Source organism: Artibeus jamaicensis, unplaced genomic scaffold (assembly GCF_021234435.1).
Source record: "Artibeus jamaicensis isolate MK-2021 breed Jamaican fruit bat unplaced genomic scaffold, CSHL_Jam_final contig_477, whole genome shotgun sequence".
NCBI lineage: Eukaryota > Metazoa > Chordata > Mammalia > Chiroptera > Phyllostomidae > Artibeus > Artibeus jamaicensis.
The window spans coordinates 6,174,240-6,187,060 of NW_026521854.1; the positions used below are offsets into that span (position 1 = coordinate 6,174,240).

Here is a 12,821-nt window from a genome sequence, read left to right on the forward strand (position 1 = left end):
GACGTATCAGATGCCGCCGCCACAATGAATGCGCGCAAGCTATAGCGCAGGTCTAGAGGAGGGCCGGGGAGCCTAGGGCGCTTGTGTAGCAACTGTTCAGCGCCGGAGAGCTCGGGATGCGATACTCTACGCGGCCAAAGAATTGTTATTTCTTCTCCAAGATGGGGCGCAGCTCAGTCGGTGTGGGCTTCTGGAGGCCGTCGGGTCACCCGTGTCCTTGCATCAAACGACCTCCCATTCACTTTCCCTCTGGGGGGATGTGCAGGGCAATCAAACTGCCGAGAGAGCCGCTTCACCGAGCTAATCCCCCTTACTCGTTTTCTCCCCCTCCGGGTTTGTGCGGGCTGGGTACAAGAAGTTGGGTGGGGGCTGCTGCTGCTCATATTTGGACTTGCGAGGAGCCACCCCAACCCCAGGCACGGATTCTGCTCCTTGGTAGTGGTAGGAAGCCCTTCCTTGTTAGTAGCCTCTCATCGGGAACTGGACCATTCAGAGCGATTATGAGTCACAAAGCCATAGCGCCCTGGGGAGCCTCCTTTCTTAGGCGGGGTGACGCCCGCGGGGCCCCCACCCCGAAGTGAGGTGACGCCCGCGGTCACTTCACAAGGCAGAAATTGTTACCCGGGCAATAAAAGGCACAGCGGCAGAGGGGGCCGAGGAGTGGGCACATGGGGGTGCAGGTGTGCAGGTGCCAAGCACCATGGGTTAGGCCCGAGATTGGAGTCCGGCCGCCCCCGACAGCAGCCGCCTCCTGCTCCCTGCGCCCCAGGCGCCATGTCGGGCGACAAACTCCTGAGCGAGCTCGGCTATAAACTGGGCCGCACGATAGGTGAGGGAAGTTACTCCAAGGTGAAGGTGGCCACGTCGAAGAAATACAAGGGCACGGTAGCCATTAAGGTGGTGGACCGGCGGCGCGCCCCGCCAGACTTCGTCAACAAGTTTCTGCCGCGCGAGTTGTCCATCCTTCGAGGCGTGCGGCACCCGCACATTGTGCACGTCTTCGAGTTCATCGAGGTGTGCAACGGGAAGCTGTACATCGTGATGGAGGCAGCCGCCACCGACCTGCTGCAGGCCGTGCAGCGCAACGGGCGCATCCCCGGGGGTCAGGCGCGCGACCTCTTTGCACAGATAGCCGGTGCCGTGCGCTACTTGCACGACCACCACCTGGTACACCGCGACCTCAAGTGCGAAAACGTGTTGCTGAGCCCTGACGAGCGCCGCGTCAAGCTCACCGACTTTGGCTTTGGCCGCCAGGCCCATGGCTACCCTGACCTGAGCACCACCTACTGCGGCTCGGCAGCCTACGCATCGCCTGAGGTTCTGCTGGGCATCCCCTATGACCCCAAGAAGTACGACGTGTGGAGCCTAGGCGTTGTGCTCTACGTCATGGTTACCGGATGCATGCCCTTCGACGACTCAGACATCGCTGGCCTGCCAAGGCGCCAGAAGCGCGGCGTCCTCTACCCCAACGGCCTCGAACTGTCTGAACGCTGCAAGGCCCTAATCACGGAATTGCTGCAGTTCAGCCCGTCGGCCAGACCTTCCGCAGGCCAGGTAGCGCGCAACGGCTGGCTGCGCGCTGGAGACTCCGGCTAAAAGCCGGGGTCCCCCTCTCCTCGTCTCCCCAAGCACTGCGCAAGCGCTGCGCATGCTTGGCGCACGCTCGGGAGGCGTGTTTCCAGAGTCCTGCGACGCCAAGCGTCCTTTCCCCTTTTCCCTCTTCCTTGACCGCGGGGCCGTGATCGATTCGGTTTCGAATCCAGTTCCTCCTGCACGATTTGGAAAGCAGGAGGTTGCATGCACATCCTCAATTCCCTGCAAGAAGGCCCCAGGAAGGGACAGGACCAGAGGATGCGGAAGCATTGCGCCTTGCGCGGAATGAGCGACGGTTGTGCAGCCGGAATAGGCTTCCTTGAGCAGCTGCCGGCGAGGGCAAGCACCGGGGATGTGTCGGTTCTCAGCTTGTGGCTGAGGCGGTCGCGGGACGGCGCCCTCCGGGCGCCACCCTGGTTGTAATTTGCAATAAACTCGCTCTGTCTCGCACCTGGGCTCTAGCGATGGCCACCTTTTACGGATTGGTGTGAGGGGGGGTTCTCTCCCCCGGAAGGCAGGCGCCTAAGCTCTGTTTTATGGAAAGGTTTGTAAAGGTTCTTGCTACAGTTCTCAAAAGGGAGTTGGGGGATTAGAACCCGGACCATTTGCCGCCCCCCTCCCATCCTGGGAAGGGTCCAGGGGGCTTTAAGGTCATCCCCGGCGTCGTGATGGCCCCGGGAATAGAGTTGCTGGGCTGGGGAGCAAAGGCCCAGCATCTTTCTTGTGTTTCAGAAGGCGCTGTGTTGACGTCGACTGAGCGTTCACAGACGAGGAATTTGAGGCCCACATATATGTCACGTGCCCCAGAACACAGCTGGGGTTTGAACCCAAATATGGCTGAAGGTGGGAAGGTGGTGGAACCTCTTCTTAGTGAGGGCCCTTCCTTAGGCTAACGGTGGGGCAGGTCAAAGGTGTGGCATAAATCTGCCAGGCAAGCTGATTCGTTCAGTCTTCATTCAACCATTTATTGAATGCCTGCTGTGTGCCAGACTCTGAGACTTAGAAAAGGGGCTTAGATTCATCTCTGCCCTCAGTGAGGAGGCAAGTGAAAAGTAAAAAGTTACTTGGAAATCTAAAAATTGTCAGTTGTACTAAATGCTAGGTTGGGGGTGACAACCTGAGGGATTGAAGGAGATATCTGAGCAGAACCCTGAAGGAATCAGACATTGGAAACAGCAGGAAGTTTTTCTTGAGTTCCCAAACAGGATGGAGCTGATGTGTTTGAGTAATGCCAGGAAGCTCCTGTGGCTGGAATGGAGAGGAGGTGGAGAGGTAAAGGTGTATTGTCTGGAGAGGGGACCACACATGGCTTGGAGGAGTGTGGGGATTATTTTGCTAGGATGAGGTTACTGGTATGGGAAATGTCTCCCTAAGTCTTAATTCTACCTGCTCCACCTGAGGTATGGTCCAGGTACCTCTCCTGACCTGGACCATACCTCAGGATCTGCACCTGGAAAACAGAGTCAGGAACTCAACCTTGCGGTTGTTGGAAGGGCTGTGGCATTGCACTCAGAATAAAAGTCACGTCTTCACCCCTGTTTCCCACCATCCAGCCACATTGCCCTCATCCTCTCCCTGCCAGGCTTGGTCTAACCTGAGACTTTTCACTGGCTGTACCCACTCCCAGCAATACTTTTCTCCTTTTCATTCAAGACTTGGCCTACCAAGCTTACCTCCTCTGTCACTATTCTTTTTTTCTTAATACTCACTTGATATGTTTGTTGATTTTAGAGAGAGAGGAAGAGAGAAACATCCATCAGTCTGAAGCCACAACTCAAGCACGTCCTGATGGGGAATCAAACTAGCGACCTTTTGCTTTGTAGGATGACAGCCAGTCAACTGAGCCACACTGGTCAGGACTGTCACTATTCTTCACTTTGCCCTTGTCACAGGTTTGATCCAATGCCTGGGGTGTGGCATATGCTTATTTCTGTCCTTCACTAGTGAATCTGCATAAGCAATGAGCCAAGGTATCCTCCCACCCCATGGCCATGGCTTGGTTTAGGGAGGGACAGTCTTGGAACCAGATGTGAGTGTCCCATTTGTTAGCTGGAAAAACTGAGACTCGCCCCCTGGGTCTGCCAAGAAGCCTTTGGTTGATCCAGCAAAGATTCACCTGAGGGCTAAGAGCAAAGCCCCTGAGAAAGCATCCTGTAAGTGCACTTCTTGCAGCCAGTGTTAGAGCATAGGGCAGCAGTCAGTGTGTCACACGTAGACTGGTTTGGGTTTAACTTTTGTCAGCTCTGTGCCTGCCCAGGTGAAACCAAACTGGCTGTTGGGGAAGGCAGTGCTCACTGCCAGAGGCAGGAATACCTTAACAACAAAATCAAGAACCAGCAAAATAAATAAATAAATGCGCTTAGGAAAACAGTGGTAACATTTTGAAATTAAACACAGGGCTCATGTTATGAATAAAATTTGAAGCTGTTAACCTCTGAAAACAGATTTTCAACAAGAAATTGTTCATTTCAGGGAATTGAACAAATTGTTTAATTGTTCACCCTGGATGGGTGGCTCCCTTTGTACTTAAAACCTGCATCTGTAATATTGTGTCCTGCAGCAAAGACACAATGGGGAACCAAGCCTGAAAGCACTTCAGAAAAACCTACCATTCAAGGGTGGATACTGGAAGGGGCTAAGAGCCAAAATGGGAAAAACCCACTGGAGTCTCACCACACTCCCCCAGGCCTTAAAGCCCATGGTTGTGGTGGAGATGGAGAGCTGGAGGCGAGACCATAGCACCCAGTTGGGGAGGACTCCCTATCCATGGAAGTAAAGTCCAAATGAAGTCCAAGGTGCAGATGTCTCATTCTTTGCTTCTTCCCCCTTAATAAAGGGCTACCGCCCTGGCTGGTGTAAGTCAGTGGACTGAGCATGGGCCTGTGAAGCAAAGGATCACCGGTTCCATTCCCAGTTGGGGCACATGCCTGGGTTGTGGGCCAGGTCCCCAGTGGGGGACACGAGAGGCAATCACACATTGATGTTTCTCTCCCACTCTTTCTCCTCCCCTTCCCCTCTCTAAAAATAAAATTTTAAAAAATAAATATAGTTACCTTGCTGCACTTATCCAAGTTTCCAACCTGCTCCACTGCTGGACTAAATAATGCAGGAAAACCAGGACTGAGGGGCCAAAAGAGAAATATAGCCAACTTGTCATCCACTTCTCTAATCCACTTCCCAAAAAACCTTGCAGTGTTGTACCTGTTTATTATACTTTGTTAAGGATTATAAAACTTTAGCTATAAAAAAATCTTCAAGTTCTTCAGGCAAGTGTCATGTGCAGTATACAACTCAGAATTTAAAAAAGGAAACCCTATGGTGGAGCATCAAAGACCGTCATTTCCATTATTTCCACCCCTGTGATGAGAATGTTTACCTTACACAGAAAATTCCTCCCTGGTGTGGCTCATTTGGTTGCAGCATTGTCCCTTTTACTGAAAGGTTGCAGGTTTGCACATGGAAAGCAACTGATTGATGTTACTGTGTTACTGTCTCTTTCTCTCAAATCAATAATTGTATCCTCAGGTGAGGATTTTTAAAAAGCCTACTGGAGTTAAAACTTCATCTCCCTGCCCATAGGAGTGACCAGAGGGACTCGTGACAAGGCTGTACTCAATTGCTTCTTTTATTCTCTCTGCACTAGTGAGAGCTTTTTGTTCCAAGGTCTTGGAGGAGAGGCTCCTGGTGTAGGGCCATTTTCAGCCTTGTCAAAGATGTGGGTCCACGCCCTAGCTGGGTAGCTTCAGTTGGTTAGAGCATTGTTCCAATATGCCAAGGTTGTGGGTTTTATCTCAGTCAGTGCACATACAAGCGGCAACCAATGAATGCATGTTGGTAAAACGACAAATTGGTATCTCTTAAAAAAAGGAGCTCTGGCTTCAGAGTTAAGACACTGGATTAGACAAGGGCAGGATGGCCAGAGCCATGGGTAGCTCTTAAGTGGGCATACATGTATCTGTGCACTTACACATTGACACACTCGGTGCTTCAAACCTGCTCCCTCATCAAAACTGGGAATGAGCTTTGTAGGCCCCATGCTCCAGTCACGGGGCAGCTGACGTGTTAAAGTTTCCGGTCGCTGTCGGGTTTGTGTCACAAATAATTAGAGACTATTACCATCATTTGGGCCTAGGGCCTCCCACATTCTCACTGCTTCTGGAAACCAGGATTCCTCAGTCCTGATGCTCCTGAGACCAGGACCCCAGTGCTGTGGCAGATTTTGAGGGAGTGAACTTTGCTGCTGGGAGAATACCCTTACCATTGACATCCTTTCCTAGTATGTCCAAACTCCACATGCAAAGAGGTATTGATCATATTTTGCTGGGCATAATGCACAACCGAAGTTTTGTGTGCATTATACACGATATTATATAGCCATGGCATGCAATCATTATACTTAATGTATAATGCACATCTTAATTTTTCCCCTCAAAAATTTGGGCACTACCTGGCTGGTGTGGCTCAGTGGATTGAGTGCAGCCTGTGAACTGACAGGTTGCTGGTTTGATTCCCAATCAGGGCATGTTCCTGGGTTGTGGGCCAGGCCCCCAGTAGGGGGTGTGCACAAGAGGCAACTGATTGATCTAGCTCTAGTACATCACCCTTTCTCCCTCCCTTCCCCTCTTAAAAAAAAAAAAAAAAACACCAATTGGGACAAAAATGTGTGTATTAACATGGCAAAATACAGCTCTGGCTGGTGTGGCTCAGTGGATTGAGGTGGCAACCTGCAAACCAAAGGGTCCCTGGTTCAATTCCCAGTTGGGGCACATGGCTGGGTTGCAAGTCAGGTCCCCAGTAGGGAGCACGTGAGAGGCAACCACATATTAAGATGTTTCTCTCCCTCCCTTTCCCTCTTTCTAAAAATACGTAAAATCTTAAAAAAAAAAAAAAAAAAAAGGCAAAGACCTTTAACTTAATCACATAACCACCCATTTGGGGTTTGTCAGATGTTACACGGCAATGTGGGAAACTGAAGAAAAAGGGAGGAGGTAGGAGTTACAAAACAGAACTGAACTAAAGATTAAAGCCTCTCATGTAGTTGCTCCCTTTTTTAAAAAATATTTTACTTTTTAGAAAGGGGAAAGGAAGGAGGGAGAGAAACACCAATGTGTGGTTGCTGCTTGTGTGCCCCCCACTGGCCTGCAACCCAGGAATGTGCCCCTGACTGGGAATTGAACCAGAGACCCTTTGGTTCACAGCCTGCTCTTAATCCAGAGCCACACCAGACTGGGCGTCTTGCTCCCCTTTTAAAAAAAGCTACGTTTCTACCACAGTAGGTCCTCCCTGATGGGAATGTGCCTGAGTGTTAACTGGAGAAGGCAAAGCCAGGGCGCAGCTGTCCTGTCCAGCCAAGGTGGTATGGCCAGGCAAGCTGAGATGACATGTGGTTCCTAAGCATGTGATGAGCCAGGTTCTGATGGTGCTGGGGACCAACATATGCCCTTGAGTCACAGACCCAGTCAACCCAACTGGGAGTATAACAATCCTGGCACAACCCTCCAGTGCAAAGAGACCTTGGCCCAGACACCTGATCCCATTATTGCACAGAACTGAGGTCTATTTGCTGGGGGTGGCCAGCCAGTGGTGCTCCTTGTTGGGGGATTTGGAAAGATTGGCCCAGGTAACTGAACAGAGAGGGATAGCAGCTCAGGGTAGTATAAGACAGGTATTTATTTACCAGGCACACAGAAAAATGCAAGGAATAGAAATGCTTACATATTCTTTTGGGTTTTTGGTGTATGAACACACCCTTTCCCCTTCACTCCTGAATGTTAATTTCCCTCTTTCCCCCCAAATCCCTGGATCTTAATGAAAGCCACCCTTCCCTGCCCTCCCCTCCTTCAGCCCATCTACTCAAAACAAAAATCAATGAGAAATTTAGGGTTCTACAGAAAAAAAAAAAGGTTTTCCAAAACTAGGTCTTCTACCGCATGTCAAAAAAGTTTTCTAAACACTGATATTCATACAACGTGAGAGGGGGTTAAATGAGCCTTTATTAGAATGTTGAAGCAGTGTGTTTGAAGAAGGCAGCCCTACAAAATAAGGATTTTAAATTAAGTCCCTAACTGCATGGACAGGAAAACCAGGGCAGGGGCTGAAGTGGGGAGCGGTGTACCCGTCTCCACATCAATACACACATGTGCACACACATGGGACACCCTCACATGTATGGCCTTGGTCTCATGTACAGCATGCACATGACATCTTCTGCCTTTCCTCATGGAAATGATTTTTAAGGAGTGGGAGAAACCAAAATGAAACAACTAAGCAGACCTGATCCTTTGTAAGACATCTCTGTGGACTCTAAAGAGGGTTAAAAAGAAAACCTGATGGTGAATGCTGGCAGCATGGCCATCCTTGAAGGGAAGGTTCTAAACTAGACCCAAATGGAAACCCTGAAGTCTGTGGGGGCAGGGCACCTCCCCACCTGACACACCTGACGGGAGTACAGGCCAGGGCAGCTTGGGATGTTGTCCATCAAAATAAGGAGGAAAAGAAAAGGAAAAATTTAATAAAATAAACCACAACAACAAAAACACACAATAGCCCGCCCCTCCAACTTCCCACTCAGGCTCTGCATGTTGCCGCCATTTCTCTCCTCCCTTCTCCGAGGGCAGCAGCGTGGCTTCCAGCATCCCAGGCTCTCTGGCTGGGTCTGGGTTGCAGTTTGTTCTTTTGCTAAGTGTGGGAGGTTGGGGGGGGTGTCTCTGGGACGAGCAGCAGCACAAGCCTTCCACTGGAGCGAATGAGGGCTGGTCAGTCAGCAGCCCATCCTCTGGGGCATGGGAGCTGTGCTCGGCAGGAACCCCTGGGTCTGCATGGTTTACTTTAAACTCCATCATCATGAGGTGATTAAAAAAAAAAAAAAAAAGTCAACCTAGAGATTGCCGTGAAGGAAGGCAAAGATTGGGAGGCTAAGATGGGAAAAAGCAAAAACAAAACAGAACGGTCCGCTCAACCTCAGAAGCCCCGAGCTCCGGTCTTGCCCGAGTGTGTCACAGTGTCCAGGCCGCCCATGTGCCCTGAGGGGGCTGAAGGAGAGGGCAGGAGCAGAACCAGCCCTCGAGGTCCAATTTTCTGCTGGTGTTGGGCAAACTAAAGGCAAAGAAAGGAGGGAAGCCCATGGGAAAGGTCCCCCAGTAATGATAATCCTCATCCACCTGTGAAGCAGCCCTCCAGCCACGACAAGACTTTACAGCCAAGAACAGAGCTCTTGCTACCACAGTGTGGCAGATGCTTGTTTCGCTGTCTTGGGGAGTAGGGTGTCTTCCCCATCGAGCAGAGGGTGGCAGGCCAGGTGGGAGGGAGGAGGGAGCCTGTTCTCCACTGGGCCGGCTCGCACTATTTCCACGTGGCTGACTGAGGGATGGAGCGTGGTGGGATCATGTCCAGGAGGTACTCCCGCTGGCGGTCCACAGACGAGGAGGTCTTGTGTACTGCCAAGCTTGGGCTGACAAATGCAAGGGCCCCACCTGCAATAGAACAGAGCAACAGACTAAGACAGCCCCAGTCAGGGGTAGGTTCAGGAGGACACAGGGCCCACCAAGTATGGGCAGCAAAACTCCCAGTCTCAGAACTAAGAGAACTTAAAACAAGATGGTAACTGTCTCTCATTATACCATTCAAAAAAACACCAAATAGCAACCACAGCAAAATCCCTTTGTAGGAAACTTATTTACACATGTAACATGAAAAGAGATGACTAAGGAACACTCCTAAATGCTGCATTTGTTCTCCTGAGGTAGAAAGTACTAGCCACTGCCATCATCTTCCCTTTTTATATTCCCTCAATTTCCCCAATGAACTAGTATCACTTTTTTAAAAGATATTATTTATTTTTAGCAAGAAGAAAAGAGGAGAAACATCAATGTGTGGCTGCCTCTGTGCGCCCCCCACTGGGGACCTGGCTCACAACCCAGGCATGTGCCATGACTGGGAACCAAATCGGCAACCCTTCGGTTCGCAGGCCTGCACTCAATACACTGAGTTACACCAGCCACGGTGCATTAGCATCACTTTTCTAATCGGAAAATGAAAAACTGACACACACAGACACACCAGCGCACCTCAGTTTTTGGCTGGCCTGGCGTAAGGACTGCTCTGGATCCCCAGCTGTAGTAGGGCCCTCCCAGAATAAATGTATTAACCCAAGAGTATTTTTGGTTAATACACTCTGTGGAACAAAAGGTTCTGAGGTCAAATGCACTATGCATGTTCAAGGCAGCACCGCCAACTAGATCCCGCCCGGTTTCCCCCAAACCACCACCTAGAAACCCAGGTAACCAGGAGCCGTGGCAGACTCTCCTGGGAAAGTGTCTTCTAAGCCTTCACACTTTACTTCAGCAACTACTCCTTCATATTACTTTTCAAACATTACCCTTAAGTGCACTCACAGTTCTCACATGACTGCTAACAGTGTACACATGCATATACTCATAACTTGACTTTTCCATTTGTTTCATATACTTTCAAATTTACCATAAAAGGAATTTCTAACCAGCCTGTGAGTTTTCAGTTGTATCTTATACATGCTGAGCAAAACTGTCTATGCCTGACGTGTTCCCAACTTTTGAAAAGGAGGGCAGGCAGCCCAAATTATTCTGCAGTCAGATGAATGTCTTTTTTCTCCTAAGCTCCTCTCCTGTGGGAGACTGACACTTGAGCATCTCTCTACCCCATGATCAGCTGAATATATAGTGGGTTCCTGTATTTCAGTTGCACTAACATCCCTGCCTTCCCAGGTCTGACCAGGGTCTCTCTATGATGGAGCTGCTTCTTCCTGTAGGGATGCGGCATGTGCTCAACTCCTACAATCGAGCACTCTCACCCATGCCCTTCACTCAACCTTTTGTGCCTACATTTCACTTTCCCATTTTTGACAGACACAAGAAAAAATAGTGAATTTTCTTCTAATGTTAGCACATAAATAAGAAATTTTAAAAATAACAAGATGAACCAGGATGATGGGGCTGTGGAGGACTGAAAAATACCTATCTGAACATCTCCACATCCCCTGGACCATTCCTCAAATGTTGTCTCCTCAGAGAGGCCTTTTCGGCTCACCCCAGTTAAAATCTCAGCCCCCGTGCCAGGGTCCCCCTCCTCCCCGCCCTGCATCTTGATCTCTTCTGCACTTTGCACCTCCTGACCTGTCCAAGCCAGAAGAAGGGGTAAGAGAGTAGCCTGCAGACCAGGGAATAAAGGACACTGTATGGGTGAGCAAGAAATAGTACAGCAGGAAAGGCATACGCTAACAGTAAAAACAGGTGTGCCCTATGGCAGGAAGGAGGATAGGACTATTGTCTATGCTGACAGGAGTCCACCAGATGATGGGGCAACTGCCTGAATTGGATCTGTCCCACATTTCGCATCAAGGGCTGCAAGTTTAGATACAGAGTGTGGAGACGGTGAGAGCAATTAGCATCTATCTAGGGCTGCCACTTGATCAGTGCAGCCTATTTAGGGAACAGAAGAGATTTAGCCAAAGAGTTGGAGGCAGCTGCTCTTAAGGGAGCAGATCTGGGGGTCCAGGGCCCTTTGTGCCACTTCCCTTCACCCTGTGCACATGCATGTCTTCGTTAAAAAATAAGAAAGGAGCGGACCCAACCCCAGCAAGATTCCCACTTAGAGCCCCTGAGAGGCTACCCACCTGTACTCAGGGGTGCCTTCTTCCAGTTGGAGGTGGCATTGCCCTTGCCAGAACTAACAGCTCTCTCGGAATGTCTGCCAGTCCTGCTGACGAGGGCTGTGGCTGAAGCTGCATTCTGCAGTTTGGGTGACTGGCTGAACGTGTGCAGGACACCTCGGGGTGCTGTGGCCGAGCCCCGGGACAGCTGACTGGAGGCCTACAGTGGAGAGAGGATATAATGGCTCATGCAGGGAAGGGAAGGGCAGAGGGTGAGACGCTCAGTGCAGCCTTTCCTTGCTGTGGCTGACCTCTTCCCACCCACACAGGGTCCCTAAAGTCCAAAATCAGGAGACCAGGTTACACCGAGGGGACAAGGGACGGAAAGAGGGAGAGAGAAACAGACAGATGCAGGCAGCTGACGTGGTCACGGTCTGGGGCGTGAGGGCTGGTTGGTGGCACGGTGCAGGGGACTCCCAGCACTGCAGTTCTGACCTGTAGTACAGCCCCGTTACTCCAGTCGCGGGCCTCTCCTGAGCGGAACGCCAACTTACGCCGGGGTTTTATGACCTACACAAATGGGGTTGAAATCAAGGTCAGCACCATCCACAGGCCAGCCCAGGGTGACCTAGAGTGACCAAAGGGCAGCAGCTGTGGCCACACGAATCCTAGTCCTCACAGGACAGGTCGTTTCCTGAGGGCAGTGTGGCCTCCCACTACGCAGAGACCTTGAGAAGATGTGGTCATTAGTGAGTTACAAATTACTTCCAAAGATACAAAAAACTGCCAACAGGGAGCTCTGGATCTATGGGGTGGGAAAGCAGAGCATTAAAAAAAGCAGCCAAAAAACAAAAACAACCAAAAAACCCTTGATTTCAAACTTCCTTCTCTCCTTAATTTAGCTAGAACAGTTCTTCGAAACGCCTCTTTTGTATCTCAATGTGGCTTTCAGAAAAGTCCTTAAAGACAAGAAGTACTTGTCAGCCGGCACACTGAGCGTAAAAGCTACAAAATCTAAAGAAACGGCAAATTAGTATTTTCACCACCAAACACCACCATTAAATGCAATTTAGACGCAGTTAACAATCAGGCAGATGCTTGCTGAGTGTGCGACTGAATGCCAGAACACTGTGCCTGCTAGGGACAACTTCCCTGCCAGGGAACAGACACCTCTCCTAGAGGGCCAGGCCCCAGTCCAGCTCCCAGGCCCCCAAGTCACAGCTCTGGCTTCCAGACAAGGACTCACCTGCTTCAGAGCGGGGTGTGGGGCAGTGGTGGGCTCAGCTTTGGCCTGAGCAGGAGCAGGGCCCTGCTGCAGAAGGCGCTGCTCGATCTCTTGCTCCTGCTGCAGTGCCTTCACAAAGGCAGCCTTCAGCCTGCTCGTGTGCTCCACCTTGAGCGCTTTCTTCTGGTTGGACGCCATGCAGTTCTCACACATGATGGCACCACCCTTCTCTTCCCGCCAGCGGCATGTGAAGTCTGTCTTGCACTGTGCACACATGTAGGGCTCCCGGGACAGCACAACGGCAGCTGAGATCCTGCCCGCTGTAGGGACACGTGGGTGGGCACATGTCAAAGAAACAAGACACAAGTCAGAACCCCC

General features: G+C 50.7%; 2 protein-coding genes across 6 annotated transcripts in view; one reads left to right on the forward strand and one right to left on the reverse strand.

The window, feature by feature from the left end:
- The first annotated feature begins 11 nt into the window (after positions 1-11).
- Positions 12-2,435, forward strand: TSSK6 (testis specific serine kinase 6). Its single transcript, XM_037152611.2, has one exon. It carries the CDS (start codon positions 775-777, stop codon positions 1,594-1,596), a length of 822 nt encoding a protein of 273 aa, XP_037008506.1. The 5' UTR covers positions 12-774; the 3' UTR covers positions 1,597-2,435.
- Positions 2,436-7,239: 4,804 nt separating this feature from the next.
- The window catches only part of GATAD2A (GATA zinc finger domain containing 2A), a 105,310-nt gene continuing 99,728 nt past the window's right edge, over positions 7,240-12,821 (reverse strand). For 4 of the 5 annotated variants that reach the window (XM_037152613.2, XM_037152612.2, XM_053668090.1 and 1 more), the window contains 4 exons: positions 12,465-12,763; positions 11,714-11,788; positions 11,243-11,438; positions 7,240-9,065 (listed from right to left, as the gene is read on the reverse strand). In XM_037152613.2, the coding sequence (XP_037008508.2) occupies positions 8,935-9,065; positions 11,243-11,438; positions 11,714-11,788; positions 12,465-12,763 (701 nt within the window). In that variant the 3' untranslated portion in view covers positions 7,240-8,934. The remainder of the gene's footprint in view (positions 9,066-11,242; positions 11,439-11,713; positions 11,789-12,464; positions 12,764-12,821) is intronic. The other variant, XM_053668091.1, reaches the window with a different exon arrangement.